At 44.6% G+C, this 16,408-nt stretch overlaps 1 protein-coding gene across 1 annotated transcript; it reads left to right on the plus strand.

The window, feature by feature from the left end:
• Positions 1-384: 384 nt before the first annotated feature.
• Positions 385-15,483, plus strand: lrrc38b (leucine rich repeat containing 38b). Its single transcript, XM_080000073.1, has 2 exons — positions 385-1,075; positions 14,832-15,483. The coding sequence occupies exons 1-2, from the start codon at positions 442-444 to the stop codon at positions 15,077-15,079; spliced, it is 882 nt and encodes a 293-aa protein (XP_079856199.1). The 5' UTR covers positions 385-441; the 3' UTR covers positions 15,080-15,483.
• Positions 15,484-16,408: the final 925 nt, after the last annotated feature.

Consider the following 16,408-nt stretch of genomic DNA (forward strand, 5'->3'; position numbering starts at 1 on the left):
TGACCCCAGCTTGTCGTCACCTCTAGCCCACTTGCTTGTTTTCTGTCGCCTTTGCACCCTGAAGTCTTGCAGCCCACTTATCCCCGTCGCTTCCTCGAAGCCGGTGCCTCCGCTCCTCCGCCCCGGCTGCTCGCTGCGTGATCTCCCGGAACCCGGCGCTCCCCACCGCTGCCCTCCCGGCGCTCCGTCAATGAGCTCTCCCTCCCTGATTGCCATCTCGCGGGGACGGCAGGATGCGCTCGCAGGAGGATTAATGCCACTCCTCCCTCTCTCATTCACCCCTTCCCCTCCCCTCTCCTAATCTCCTGCCCTTTGACCCTCAACCCCCACACCCCCCCCACCCCCCCCCACCCACCACCCCAGTTCTCTGTGTTTCCTCCCACACTCCTCCCGTCCATCCTCACCCCCTAGCCTCTGCCTCCCCTATTTCATTTTACCCCCATGACCATGTGGCCATGTGTCTGCTGGCTCCAGTCTCTCCTCGTCCTGCTGTGCTCCGTCTTTCGGACCCAAGGGGAAAACTGCCCTGCGACCTGCCTGTGTCCAGACCCTCACACAGTGGACTGCAGCGGCCGAGGGCTGACCCGTCTACCTAATGAGATCCCCCTGGACGTTCGCAGGCTCTTGCTGTCCGACAACTGGATCCCCCGCATCCCCTCGGACTTCCTGGTCTTGTACAGTGACTTGGTCTACCTGGACCTACGGAACAATTCGCTCTCCCACATAGAGCCGGGGACTCTGAGCACCTCCTCCAGGCTGGTCTTCCTGGACCTGGGCAGCAACAACCTGACTGAGATCCCTAAGGGGACCTTCGGGGAGTCACGGAGTTTGATCAAACTTCGTCTGGGGAATAACCCTTATCTGAGCATGGTCAGCGAGGACGCTTTCCTTGGCCTGACATCTCTGAGGGAACTGGAGCTGGAGCGTAATGCACTGTCCAGCCTTAAGGTGGGGGCGCTAAGCCAGTTGCCCTCCCTGCGGGTGGTGAGGCTAGAGGGTAATCCCTGGGTGTGCAACTGCAACTTTGCCAATTTGTTTGCATGGCTGATGGAGAACAGTCACAAGCTTCCAAATGGTGAGTAACACTTTCAAGCTGCAGGGAACCATCCAACCAAACTTCATGTGCGCATGACCCAAATGAAGCATGTCCATGCACAGCGCAGATGATATTATCTGCACATCCATTGCCACACAATCCACTGTTCTATTTCTGTTTTCCCTTTAGAAAAGTGACCCCCCCCCCCATCCTCCACCCTGCTCGTTCTAAATTAGTCTCTGTTTTCCTCCACTCCCAAAGCATTTAGTCTGACAAAATAAAATGTCATGAAAGACAATACATTTTTGCTGAGAGGGGGAAATGATGCATTCTCCAAAAAGCTGTGAAACCTCATTATGTATAAAATAAGTTTCTTCTGAACTTTGAGGCCGGTTTGTAAAAAATTAACCATTCTAACCAAGTGTCGGCCTCTCCACTTCTCTCATAGCAGATCGATATATATGTGGAACTTTATTCATTCTACTTACCCTTATGATTTAGGGAACGCTGATCACAACACGACACTTAATCTTTAATTGTTAGGTAGCAACACACCCCTAACCTCTAAAGATATACCAATCCATTGATTAGAATTAATTACATATATTATTAATTAGAGCCATAATTATTGAGTCGTTCCACTCCATCACTGCCTGCATGTGTTGTAATGTCAATACAGCAGTTATCTCATGTGCTCGCCCAGACTATGACATTGCTGTTGAGTGTGGCCAACAACTCCCCGCTCTTTGGTGTGACCCATGCCAGTTCTACCATTCTCATTCAGCCTAGAGGGGATGTTAGATAAGAGAACTCAATGTTTTTGTGTGTGTGTGTGTGTGTGTGTGTGTGTGTGTGCGTGTGTGCGTGTGTGCAGGCGTGTTTTTTTTCTTGGAGTCCCAGTGATAACCTCTGTCAAAGTGTGCATGCAAATTACGAGAACAAAAGACAAAGGCGATCACGGTCTTCCTATGGGAGCGGTTTACAGTGGGTAAAATCTGCTTACATGGAGATTATTCCAGTCTACATCCAATGCCAGCTCTTACTATTGTGGGATGCAAATTTTTTTTTAATGCTAGGTAAGAGCCACTATTATTTAATTAAAGGCTCTTCTACCGTGTCTGCCTAAAACAGCATGGCAAGTAATGATTATCTCTATTTTCTGTCTCTTTATGCATAATTGGTATTGCGCTCACTGTCAAGAGGTAAACAAAGCCCTGGCTTACTCAAGGTCATCTTCTAGTTTATTATTGATAGCGTCCTTCGTATTGTGGAGGAGTGTTGCTGTAGCCTCCTCCACAATCTGAGGAGAGCAAACCGGCACATGTAGCCACGGCAGTAGAAATAAATAGAACTGACAGCAGAGCCACTCACAGCGAGCAACTCGTGCTGTTACTGTGTTTGGATCAGATACTGCTTTAAACATTTTACAAACATGAAAATCCAAGACACCCAGTGTTGTGACATCCGTCCCCGCGGATTCATGTCACGTTTTAAACATGATTGCAATGCAACGAATGAGTAGATAATGTGAAGACACAATGTTGGTCCGTACAGTTGGAAGCTTTAAAGTACACGCGGCGTGTTTTTTGTTTCAAGGTCATTCTGGGAAACATTGATTTGTCCATAAATGCTGTGGACATTAAAAGCTTTTGTAAAGGAAATGTAGACGGAAAAAAAGGCCCGAGGCCCTCGTCATCCCATGGCCTCTGACAAACAATTCACTTTGTGTGTGAAAGGATTACAGTACTTCCTCCTAGCCATTTAATAGACACGATGAGACAAGATAAACATTGCAACCTCCTAGAAATGGATCGCATAATTAATGCATCCTGCTGTGAACACATCAATATTCACAGCAGGACAAAAGAGACATGATGAGCATTTTATTTTGTTGACAGTCTGTACACACCCTCGCGCACAAAGAATAGCTCAGTGTTTTCAAACTGCAGACAGCTAAGGACAGCAAATTCTCAACACATTTAGACCATCATGTACCCTCCTGTCACACTGCTTCTCCTCCCCACTCGGGATCTGCATTTGTTACTAAAATAAGACCTATTTCGAACCGAGACCACAAAAAAAAAGTGACTAGAGCGCCACGTCACTTCTCCACCAACCACACCCGTGCTAGAGGCTGCGAACGCGCTCATCACAGGTTCTCGGTGTTGTCTGCTGCAGGGTATAACAAATTGCATTAGCGGGCCTGGCCAAGTTCACATCAACAGCAAATAAGAATCTGCTGGTCCGAGCCAAGCTTGTCGCGTCCCTGCCAACTGGCTCCACCGTATAGGTACACTCAAATAGACGTGGAGATATGTGTATCGGCTCTCATAGAGCCCTTACTTTCCAATCAGCAAGTCATTTTCTTTTCCAACCCCAAAGACTGGAGCACAAAAGCAGTGACCTCATAGGACCTCTCTGGCTCACATTGTTGTCAAGTTCTTCCCTACCAGAGGTGTCTGGGATGTAATTAGCGACCCTCATAATGCCAGAACTCAATGAAAACACAATTCCTTCTGGCACTCTCTCTTTGGTCAATGCGATTGACTTCTCTCAGTCCGAACGGACCAAACAGTTGTTGCATAGAATTTTATTTAATTATTATTATTTTTTCTGTGACAGATTTCGGATCTTCCTTTTTTGCCGAATCACAAAATAACCTCCGATTTTACGAGCCAATTGCAACATTTTACACTGGAGGTTTGGTATATTCATTAAATCGAGAAAGCTTGGCAGATGGACCACAAACGGAATGGTCAAGGTTAAATGAGATCAGTTCGTAAATCATTGGAATAGTTACTTAGATCTTCAATCTCAACCGAAACTAATACCACGTTAATCCATGTGCTAGAAAATGTGTCTTCTACAACAAAGAGGAAATCTGCATTAAAACATCATAGCCTCAGTGGAATATCGTTCTATTGTATTTTTAAAAGTTCTATAATACACCGGATATTGTACTAAATTCCTTGTGCTGACAATTGTGGGTAAACACACTGGAAGTCCAGTCGAGACAAATGACTCCACACACTTGTCCCTAGGTTTAAGGAGAGTTCCTCCAGCAGTGCCATCATAAATCTCCATAACCCTTCTCCAAATGGCTTAGTTGGTCAACACCGCAAGTGCCAGCCCGAGTATTTCACTGAGGTTGTCAAGTGGACACATGCTTCATTGAATTAGCCACGCCTTCAGAAGAACCTTCTGATCCCACAACCACTCCCCTCCATACTCACGTCATCCTACCATTGCTCTGTCCAGACATGCACAGTGATCATCCCAAACCTCCGCCACCAGCACTGCTCAGACATGCCCGGTGCAGTTCCATGATACTGAAATGAGTTGATATACAGTCAGGTGAAATGTTATAATACAACTAACTGGAATTCAGGATTTTCATTGTATTTTATTGTCTGTTAACGCAAACATCCACACTGTTTCCAAACATGGACTGAGTCTCCTGCTTCCTGTGCAGTCTATAAAAGTGTGTGTGTGTGTGTGTGTGTGTGTGTGCCTCCACTGATCACTCTCCCCAAAATGGCCAAATTCAGCTCTAATCTCAGCATGACAGGCACATCCCTGTGACGTTGAAGCAGCGATCCATGGTTGGTTATTGTGAGCTGGCTTTGGGGACATGGCTAGTTCACACAGCCATATCATACAGGCTGATCTAATTAACATAATGACTGATCTCTGGGTTGAGGGGGAAATGTAATGGGCTATTCTCTGGAATACTGTATTGGAAGCGGTTACACAATAACAGATGGGGACTCATTAGTGGATTAGACTAGACTCTATAAGCTTCTAAAGTTGTACCAACAGAGAAGGATGAACTACAAAACAAGAATAGAATTAAAGACGGTATATGGCAATAGCTGCCTTGGAGCGGACTGTAAAACCGCTCCACGGGCAGAATGACTGATGTGTATTTGAGTTTATTTTAGAAATCATCTCGCAGTAGTCCGTAAAATGAACCGCCGGCAGCAGCGCACGTAGAATACCCAATTCCCATTCCATTTCTCACTCGCCAGTTTCCCTTGTGACTTGACAAAGCAACTTTGATTACTCTACGCCAGCACAGCACCAGCGTTCTGAGCACTTAAAAAAATCGTCATTTCTAGTTGTTGGTTTATTTTTTTTCATCCTTCGCCACGTCATCACTGACTTTGAAGGAAGAAACAGTCGGCAGATTGTCTCGTCAGCAGTAATAGCTGCATAGTTAAAGATCTGCAATGACAACAAAATAATCGAGCCACTTCTAAACATATAACCAAATGCAATCATGCCTTGATGAAAGTGTCAGAGACGTGTAATTGAGCCATTGTCTCCGGTGTCTTGGCAACATTTGCAGGATTTATTTTCTTACCACCAATCAAGCTGATAAATGTTTTAATATAGGGATGAGTGTAAACATGATCCACCGCTGTCTCCAGTGCTCTTGGGTTAAGGATGAACAAAGACCATGCATAATTTACTGCAACACAGTTCCACGGCACATTGGCCGGGGTAACCAGAGCCAGAGCTGCCTGCGGGCCAAGACCGGCCCAGACCCGGGGGCAGGGGGGATCAGGATCGGGTCTGAGGCCCAATGTGCCGTTGCTATCAACACTAGTAATGACCTGCACCGTCGGGTATCAGTTCATATGACGGGGTCAGAGCCTGAATTTTCCTTTGCAGCCTATCAGGTTGCTCCCCCGGAGACCTGTTATCACACCGTGTGAGCAGTCCCGCTAGTGTGGCGCTATTCGCGCTGTATAGTGTACATATGATGCTCCGCTTTGCGTTTCTCGCAATCTTTGCCACCCGCGGGCATGTGATGAGAAAAATATCTGTTCCAATTATGCCAAGCCGGGGCTTCTCTTACCGTGGCCTCGTTTAATGTTTATTTAAAATTCGGACGTGAGAGAGACTGTTGGCAGGGGAAATGAGGACCACAGGGTGGACGGCGCCGTGCTGTGTGATAGACCAACACCGTCATCAGGTGAAATCTTCGTTTCGCAAGACTTGAGAACCTTGTGTGGATTCTGCTCCTTTGTACATGCATTTGGGATTTGGGATGCGGACGGTGGAGTGATGCTGAAATCTCCTCAGCGTCGGCTGCTTCAATTTCCTGTGAGGACGAGGACAAATTAACCATTTTGTTGCTATAAATAGGGGAAACATGGCCAATACAGCCTCTATACGTCTGCTCATGTGTCAGGTGGAGCCATTTCATGCATGGTCACGGGTGATTGTCAGATGAGCCATTTTGAGTGTGTCTATGGAGCAGTGATGTCAGCGAGTTTCCATGCAGGAGGAAACCCCTCCTGAATAATACACCCTCACCCCCGCTGTCACATGGATGCTCGTCACTTTGTGCAGTCGCACGTTCTCATCCTCGCTGCCGTCTCCTGTTCTTGCACTCTCCTCGCTAGGCTCATGCCAAGGCTCCCTCAGACGCATTCGACTTCCCTCAGACTCTCTCTCTCTCTCTCTCTTTCTGTGATTGCGAGTGAATAATTCTCCCATCTCCCCCTCCTAATTATGTCTGTCTGGTTTGATCGCTTCCTCTCTGCTGACTATTGGCCGTGAGTGGCAGATCCATCCCAGGCGAAACTGCAGGGAGAGGACTTTTCACTGAGTGACTGTCACTTCCACAATCCCTGACGGATTTAGGTAAAGACTTGCATGACACAGCGCTTCGAACACAACACCTGCGACCGGGGAACGTGGCGACGCAGACGTCAGCGTGACGCCAGGCTATCCGTCCGAGAGTCGAGGTGTTGATGAGGTTTGGCGGTGCTTTCGGAGCAGGGATCAATCGGGTCAGACGGCCGGGGTGTTGGGGGACGAAAACAAAGCCCTCCCGTATCGGCCTGTCACTGCCAGGTGGATCTATCACGGCCGAGACATGGCGTGAGTTACCACCGGATTGGCTATCCCCTTGTCAGGCTCTAATCCTAAATGTAATCCATCAACTGTCTACAGCAGGGGTGTAACCTGTCCTGCGTGGGTCCACATACCTGGTCGTGCAAGGGCAGCGCACACACACCCATGTCCCTGTCATGTTCCAGGGACACTCATTGGATTCTGAGAATTTATGGAGCAATCGCGGTGTTCTTAAACCTCTGCCCTATTACACGTGTCTTGCCTCTAAGGTCTGTACCTGCAGGCGTTACAAGTAGGCAGTTATCCGTAACGTTGGACAATTGGCAACAAATAGGCCGTCTGAAGCCGTAGGGACTACACTAACATTGCCAGGCGTGGTGCTCCTCTCCAGTGAGGCTTCAAGCAGAGGGGTCTTGCAACGCTGGTCGCTTGGTATCTCAATATTTGTCCACGCTTGTGAAAACTAAAATAAAACCAGCGCGGAATAGTTCCCTAGGAGATTAAGCAGAGTTTGACAGGTCTGGGGATGAGGGAGCCTCCTAAACAGAGCAGCAGACTGCCTAGTTGGAGAGCTTGAAATCTCGGTAGCCATGGAGGTGACAGTGGACTGACTTGCATTGAGCAGCAACATTTGTTCATCATGGTCAGTTTGCAAAACGGGCAAATGAGATTATTACTTATGTTACCTTTGAGCAATCTGCTATCAAATATGTAAATATCCCTGTGAGGCCTTGCCACGGTAACAGCAATAGAGTTCTGTTGTGTATTGTTTTACAGCAGGGGCTCTCAAACTTGTTTTTAATTCAAGGACCCCTATATGGGAAAAAATAAACGGAGGACCCCCTCACGTATGTCAAAAAAAAATGGCAATATCAGGCTTATTTCTCACACTTCTACATACAGTAGGTTATGTGGAAAAACAACTCCAAATCAAGGGAAATGTATTAGAAATATTTGTATTGCTCCATTTCAAAATACAGAATATAAAAACAGTGTATTCAACATCAGTTAAATTAACAAGTAACATTGCAGTACTAGAGACACGCACGGTGGCGAGGAGATACACATGGCGGGATTTGTTTGTCCAAAAGGGGATAATTATATACGTATATATTGCAGAAAAATATTCTAAAATTTCTAAAAATTTAAAGCTAGCTATGTCCAAAGGACACAAAATTAAAATAATATATCTATTTTTATTTTTTTTGCCCAAGTGCCACGGACCCCTTGGGGTTTCAGCTTATCTAGAAATGTCTGCTCTTAGACTTTTACCAATGAGACACATCAATATTTCATGTTTTTCACCTTCACTGCCACCTCGGCAGACACATCTTCGACTTGGCTGTATGGTTTGCTATGGGACACAAGAGTGACGTTAAATATTCTGCAACGCTGGAGAGTCAACCGTTCGTTTTAGGGTTTTTTCCTATTTATTTTATGTCAGGATTATATAATACGCTTTTTTTTTTTTTTTTTTTTTTGCCTAACATGTGCTCACAGACTGAGGCTTACATCATTAGGAGCAAAAATACGAACACAGCGACAAATGGGAGGGGGGGCTTAATCCCATGCAGCGTCCCGTAATAAAGGGTCTGGGCATCATCTCTATCAGAGGTCAGCACATTCTGTCGGATAAAAAAAACCATATTTTGATAAACCGGCGGCAAAAGATTCTGGCTCGTGCCACAGCTGTTCGGTAATCCCCATCCCACCCCATCACCATCATACTTCAGTGGCTACGCTGCTTTTCTTAACCCCATCACCATCATACGTCAGTTGCTACGCTGCTTTTCTTGCGGTGCGTTTTCAGCACTGGGCTCTTATGCAAAGGCTGTCGCTGCTCTTGGCATCCAGGTCCAAAAACAAGAGTCAAGCTACATTTTGTTGTTGTGAACAAGTTGTGAAGGTTGCCATTTAGTCCGAGCTTTTATTAAATTTACTACGAGAGCTAAGCAGCCCAGTTTGGCGCGTCGGGGCCGTCTCTCAAAACAAATCACCTCTACGGCGTGAGCGTGTTTTGGTGTCTGTGGTGATCTTTCAGCTCGCTCCATAATTCAAACGAGTCAAGCCTGATTTCTGTACAGTATGGACTTTTACTCGTTGTAGTCTCTCCCAGCAGCAGCAGCAGAGGCAGAACTTTGGAGTTCTTGACATTCCTTTCTACCCCAAAAATGCTCTGAAATGATCAATTGCGTCACCGGTGTAGTATCGGGTAGAGTGATGCTCAGAAATGGAAAGATAAATTCAAAGGGTCCCAAATTGCGTCCCAACCCCGATGCTGCACTCACATGGAAGACGGCAGACTGCAAACGGTACGAGGGACGGAGGGGGAGGAACCAGGGCAGAATGTTGCTATGGTGATGTACAAAGATTCCCATAAAATATATGAAACTTAAATTATTTTGTGTCTGTTAATGATTGTAGTAATGCATGGAGCTATAGAAATGCAGCTTACTATTAGTGTCTTATTGCAAACTTAAATAAACGTTAAATTCCCTCCAGAACGTGTCATTGGTTGGTGTAATTGACACAAGCTGCTACGAAGCATCATATTAATCTCCGAGCAGGTTTGGCGATGGATTATTTCGCATCATGGATATTGTTATGCGTCTTCGAGAGTGATCAGGGATCTGTTAACTGAGCGATCAGTACCTGTGTTCCACTGGCAGTAGAAGCCCTTCACTTTTAAATCAGTCCAGGATTTTTTTTATTTAAGCCATTCAAGCGCGATGTCCCAGAGAAAACGACGCCCCGCCTACGTCACGGCCGGCTGTGATGCCGTCGCGGAGGGCGCTCGGAAGTTAAAACATTTTAACTTGGACAGCAAATGCTGCGTACCGTTGCCGTTTGCCGTCCTCTGCCTGCCGTGTCTCCATGTGAGCGCAGCATCACCCTGTTAATACCTTCATTTTGGCTTCGGAAGGCCAATTCCAGGCCACCATCACCAATTGTAAATGTATATTTTACCATAAAAACAATAATCACAAAGAGCTTTAAAATCGACATACAAGACCCAAGGACTACTTGATTGACTTTAAATAGCATATAAAACAGTTGTGTGAATAAATAGTCGCAACGTTTTGTCGCTTAAGGAAACAATAATAATTATTGATTTGGCCGCGGCGTTGTGCTGTTAAGTAACGCCGCTTTGAGCCTTAATAAACGTCTCCAACAGTAAGTCGTGAGGAGGGCAAATGGCCGCCAGGAAAACTTGGGTCTCTGGTGTTATTAATCAAGACTGTGACAGGTTGGAGCAGACGGAAGCATCTCAAAGGCAAAGGCTGAGTCTCTGAGGCGATGAGTTACTTTGCCACGCGACGGGCGCACGCTGAATATAAATAGAGTCCATTCATCTGCCGCAGTGAAATATATTGCATTTCCAAGTTTATTCAATCACAGCCAAGTTTCCCATATGAAGCAAGTGCTAATGGCTTATCTTATGGAAAACAAAAAAAGAATGAAGCCGTTCAACTTATTCCAACACGAGCCTGACGTTTATAATGGCACTTGGGCACCTTTCCAGTGGAATGTGCATAATGTCATATGCTATAATCCGTTTATCTTATCTTATTCGGCATTAAGGAAGAAAAGGTGAAAAATATGATCAAATAAAGCAGGAGAAGTGGCAAACCATTACATTTTCTAAAATACTACAATAAAACTGATTATGACCGAAGCAATATTTCGCGGGCGTTCCTCACAGTTGGACTGGAAAAGCAAAGGCAGCTTTACCCACTAAGAGTACTTAAAGGGTCAACTTGAGAGGCCTGAGGCACGGTGCAGTGACTTGGTGAATGTGAGAGGGCCTGTACCATGTAGAGCTCTGGAGGTAATTAAGAGAACCCTAAACTGGATCCCAAACCTGAAGCCGTGATACTGCAGCGTCACCCAAACCAGAGTTTACAACCTTTTTACCTGCCACAATAATCACACGCTATTTGAACAACTGCAGCCTTTTAAAGTGTGAGTGTGTATGTGCGCGTGCGTGCGTGCGTGCGTGCGTGTGTGTTCCTGCATGCGTGTCTGTGTGTGGCTGGGGGGTTGGTGGTCAGGGTTCATTCTGTTAATATGCCATTTTAAAAAACGTCATATTTTTATGATTTGAGCACTCCTTCATGAATCAAAAAAATCACTCTGAGCCACAACATCTGACATGAGAAGCAGAGGACAGGGGGGAGGAGTGGGGCTTAGGAAGAGATGTGAGCGGGCCAGCCCAGTGCCAGTATAGAAAATGAACCAGCTCTCCCTGCTCTATGGGCCGGCCATTGGACAACTTTCTATTTTTATTATTAAAATGATATTGGCCCCAGGTTCGTCGGGCCACTGGGAAAATGCCTGGTGTGCCGGTAATACAAATAACTAATCCCACGGCGCTGCACCACTATCCTGTTGAACACCAAAAGAACGTCAGAAACTTGTTATTATCCTGGTCTACTAACAGTTAGCGATGCAAGACTCGCAAACGATTCGTTCGTAGCGAACAAATCGTTTTAATGACTCGGGAGCCTGGAGTCACTCCCTCAAAAAAAGTGGGCGAGCGAGTCGACTCACATACTGAAAAATAAATCTTGAGTCCAAGGAAGAAAAGGCCAAGGCATTTAGCATAATTCATATTGAATGTGACTGATTTACTTTTTGCATTCCACCGAAATATACAATTTTGACAGAATTAATTGATGCCCGTGAGAATTCCTTTCACAACTCAGAGCCGAACCGAATCTTCCGACTCTCGCTCACCGTGCGTTACACCACCTGAACCGAATGAAAAGCAAGAGCCAGGAAATCCAACAGTTATTTTATATTTTTTATTTTTTTAACTGAGTGACTCGTCGAGATCCGACTCTCAAAAAAAAAGAGTACTGAATCAGAAATAATAGTTCTCCCTTCCAGAGGGAAACTTGAGCTTGAACACCGAGCTGCTCTTTTGTCTGCATCTGATGCATTAGTACATCCTTGCAATTTGGATCTTGCAACACAGGAGCTAATGTCATTATTATTTTATCAATATTTATATATTCTTAAAATTGTGTGAGGCATACTGTAAACTATAGCGTTAACTAATTGAAGCCTATTTTTATTTATGTTGATCCAATGTCTCCAATAATTAATTTTTTTTCATCAAGAAGAGCAGATCAGATTTTGAGATTATTTTTTAAATAATAATAAGTCTAATAAGATACCTACATTTGCAGCTTGTGGTTTGATGCGAGCTTCAACGCTGCACTTTCATATCCAACGTTCCCTGATGCCAAACAATGTGAAACTGTATTGTTCTTGCAAAAAAATATAAACGAAAAAACATCTTAGCAGTTGCTTTAAAACAAACACACACACACACACACACACACACACACACACACACACACACACACACACACACACACACACACACACACACACACACACACACACACACACACACACACATACACACACACACAAAGCCCACACACAGTGAACTTAAGGAACCAGATTTTCATCCAAAAACCGTACGTTCATCAGGTCAGAATCCGTATCGATGCAGGGAAAAACAATTAGACATTAGGAAACAACGGCATTTGAATATTTATATTTCAATGAGCAAACACTAACAGTCAGGGGGTAATTATGTGCTTTTGAAGTTTTATCAGCATTGTTTTTTAAATTGTGCTGACTATTGGCCCAAGACTCTGGATGCTGCATTTTCTCCTCTCCTCCCTCAGTTGTGTGTGTGTGTGTGTGTGTGTGTGTGTGTGTGTGTGTGTGTGTGTGTGTGTGTGTGTGTGTGTGTGTGTGTGTGTGTGTGTGGTATCTATGGAAAGTTTCCACCCACATTGACAAGCGAGGCCAAGGCATCTTTATTTATTTTCATTGGTATTTTTTCCAAGATGGTGTTTGAGTGTAAATGCCTTGGTTAGCATTAGAATAGATAATAGATAGAATTAATTGCCCTTGATTCAAATGTGGAATTACACTCCTTTTCAAGGAGCATAATAATGGAGCCTAATGTCCCCAGAACATCGTCTTTCAATTTTTTTGCTGAACATGGCACTCAGATTATGCATTCTAGCCATGCTGACATGACTCTAAACCATCCTGTTCCAGGACTGTGCGGGAGGAGCCACCGTCCCGGTTCTGGGAGCCAATGGGGTTTCAGCCTAAGTTGCGGGTTCTGTGAACCAATGGGGTTTGAGCTTTGCTCCAGGTTCCATTTTATTTACTCTGTAAACTTTCACTGATTTCACCGCATCAGTTCACCAAAATCTGTTCCTGAACCACATTGAGGTGAGAAATAACAATCCAGCCGCTGGATCTTAACTCATATTTGATCAAGGCCTCATTTAAAAGATTGCTCCCACTTTGCGAGATGCGTGCAACGGATCAACGACACCGACCTTACACAGTTATTTGTCAAACACTCACGCTGCCATCGTCTGGAGTTTTGTCACAAACAGTGTGTATTCCTTTTTCTTTTTTAAAGTTTTGTGCTGGTCCCTGCAACCAACAACAGAGCACTTCCCGTGCTTAGCTCTTAGCTTAGCTATTGGCCATCGGACCCACTGGCGGCGGCGCTCAAGCCGCGGGTGGAGTTACTAAGATGGGGGGCGGTTCTAATTCTAAGGAGGCCACACGTGAGGCTTGGGAGACGAATCTGAACGGCTTGTTGGATCACATGATAATGTCTGACAGAGGCAGGAAACCTGAAAAAAAAATGCAAGCCGACTGGGTCGTCTTACTTCACAGTTTGTGTGTTAGTAGACGCATGAGATACTCAAATGTATGTGCACAAGCACTGAAAAAGTATGTTATGTTTATTTAATAATTATTATATTTATTTTATATTTATACTTTCTTTTTTTATTTTGCTCTGTCCTACTGGATCATGGTTACTTTACATATTAAAATAATATTATTATGAATTATAATAATAATAATAATAATAATAATAATAATATAAATCAATAATAAGAGACCACTGTCTCGCAATTAAAACTATCCCCCGTTTCTGACTTCTGCGTGACCTTTAATTAAGTAATGCATGGACACCCAAACCCCGTTTTTTATTATCTATCTATTTATTATCTCAGTCTTGGCCAAATGGGATTTTGAATGTAATAATTCAAAGTGGGCTTTTTTATTTTCAAACCAAGGTTAGATGGAAGAGCAGAACGGTGTATTCGCACATGGTACCAAAATCCCAATTTGTTACAGGAAAACTCCAAATACTGCATTCCAAATTGATAAATGATTAACTAATTATAACTAGTAATATCTATTAATAAATAGTCACGATTAGTGCGATTTATTTTCAGCTATTTTTTACTTAAGTTCCTGTAAAGTGAATTCAGTGATTTGTTTCTAAACACCATCATCCATGTTAGAAAGTAATTGCTGAAAACTTGCGAAAAAGATTGAACGATGTTGTACCGAATTGTGGAGTCAGATCGTTAAACTGTTTCCCACCATTTTTTTGCGGTCCGGATATTTTTGGGTTAGGGTGAGGGTTAGGCCAAAACCATGACCCCATGACGTGCGCGAGGTTGTGCTTTGCATGGCCCCCCCCCATCGCTATATAAACACCAGGTCTGAAACGGAGGATCAGCGGTGAAATTAGCTAAACTAAGCTAAGCTAAGCTAAAATAAGCTCAGCTAAATTAAGCTTAACTAAGCTAAGCTAAACTAAACTAAACTAAGCTAAGCTAAGCTATACTAAGCTAAGCTAACAGCACGGAGTTTGGGATAAAATGCTGTTTTAGAAATAAATACCTGGAGTAAAAGGCGTCTTCAGTGAGACTGAACTCATGCAAGGCCCATCCCCCCCAACAACATTGAAACATAGAAGTTACTCCAATGTAAACGTTTATATATTATAACAGCGTCTAAAAAAAAAAGTCACCTCTGACCTTTGACCTCTCTCCTCCTCCTCCTCCTCCTCCCTCGCCCCCTGCAGGAGTGGAGGGGATGGAGTGCTCGCTCCCCATGGACGGCCGGCGCGTCTCCCTGGGCCAGTTGTCCACCGACAGCTTCCGCGAGTGCCAGGTGACGCTGACGCTCACCGACCTGCTCATCATCATCTTCTCGGGCATCTCCGTGTCCGTGGTGGCCATCATGACCAGCTTCTTCCTGGCCTCCACCGTGCACTGCTTCCAGCGCTGGAGCAAGGGCACCAAGGGCGACGAGGAGGAGAGCGAAGAGTGAGAGGAAGAGACGGACGCGCGCCCCCAGCAGGGGTTCCGAAAAACTCTGGTCCGTCCGGGGTCCCGGTCCCGGTCTCGGTCCCGGTCCGGGCCCCCGGGGCCTTTTTTTTTTTTTTTTTTTTCCCTTTCGATTTAAAAGTTACATTTGGACGAGGGAGCTCATCGCTAAGACCACCTTGGATTTCTTGGCGGACGACTAACTTGCGTTACAGGGGGTTTAGATCCTGTTTTATTTTGGGGAATTTCCCCAAAAAATGTCTCCTTTGCTCGTGGAAAACTGAAACCTTGAAACCATGCGGGCAAAAGGCCCTCCAGGAGAAACTGAGTTCCAAGACGTAGTTTGCATAAAACTTCCACGCACACTTAGGGGATAATTTTTGGCCCATGGCCCTTCTTTTTAAGAATACTAGCTTTTTAATGTAATAAAACAATATATATACAGTATATATATATATATATATATATATATATATATATATATATATATATATAAAACATTTCAATTCAAGAAATTAAGGGGGGGAAGCAATCACAAAAAGTACTCTCTGGCTAAAATGTACTCACCTTGGTCCTGGAGAAACCAGTGATTTACCGACCATCTCAATCAAATTCAATATACAAATTTTGGGGGTCTCCTAAAAAGCTTTCAGGCTAATTCCCGTCCAAGTGAATATGTTGTTCAAACAGAGCTGCAGTTCCACTCACAGTTCTCCTAGCGGCGATTCATCCGCCAAGGAAAGAATGTTTGGGCTGGCTGGAAAAGGAGGTGGGGTTAGATGGCGTCTGAGGCGTCTCCACTTCCTGAAACGGAAGCCGGCACCGACTGCCTTCCACAGCCCCGCCCTCTCGGACCCCCCAAAAATGGCAAAAAGAGCCGGCGATGGCGGCGTCCGACCTTTTTAGAGCACTTCTGTAGAGTCTGAGAATAGGGATCTAGGGTCTTCGAGGTTTAAAAAAAAAATAAAAAATTATATTCTTCATATATTCACACATTTATATACTAAAAACAATGTACACTCAAAGCAAAGTATGTGAAAAAAAAAAACTCGATACATCTCCCAGAGAGGATGTTTGTTCCTTCCATTGATAACTGTGCACTGTGTTTAGAGAGATTTTTCATTGAATACCGTGATAATAATTATGGCGAAACATTAAGAGTCCATGTAGAAACGGCTGGGTGTCAAAATGATGCACTTTTACGTGTTCTGGTTGGAAAGCTGAACCTGATTTCTATTTCTTTTTTCTTTGGCAAGAACCCGAATTTGCACAAGTGGACGGTTGCTGTGTTTTTTTGTTTTTTTTTGTTTTTTTTCCTTGCCAAAGATTAGGT

Source organism: Zeus faber (genome assembly GCF_960531495.2).
Source record: "Zeus faber genome assembly, chromosome: 5".
In the NCBI taxonomy this organism is placed as follows: Eukaryota; Metazoa; Chordata; class Actinopteri; order Zeiformes; family Zeidae; genus Zeus; species Zeus faber.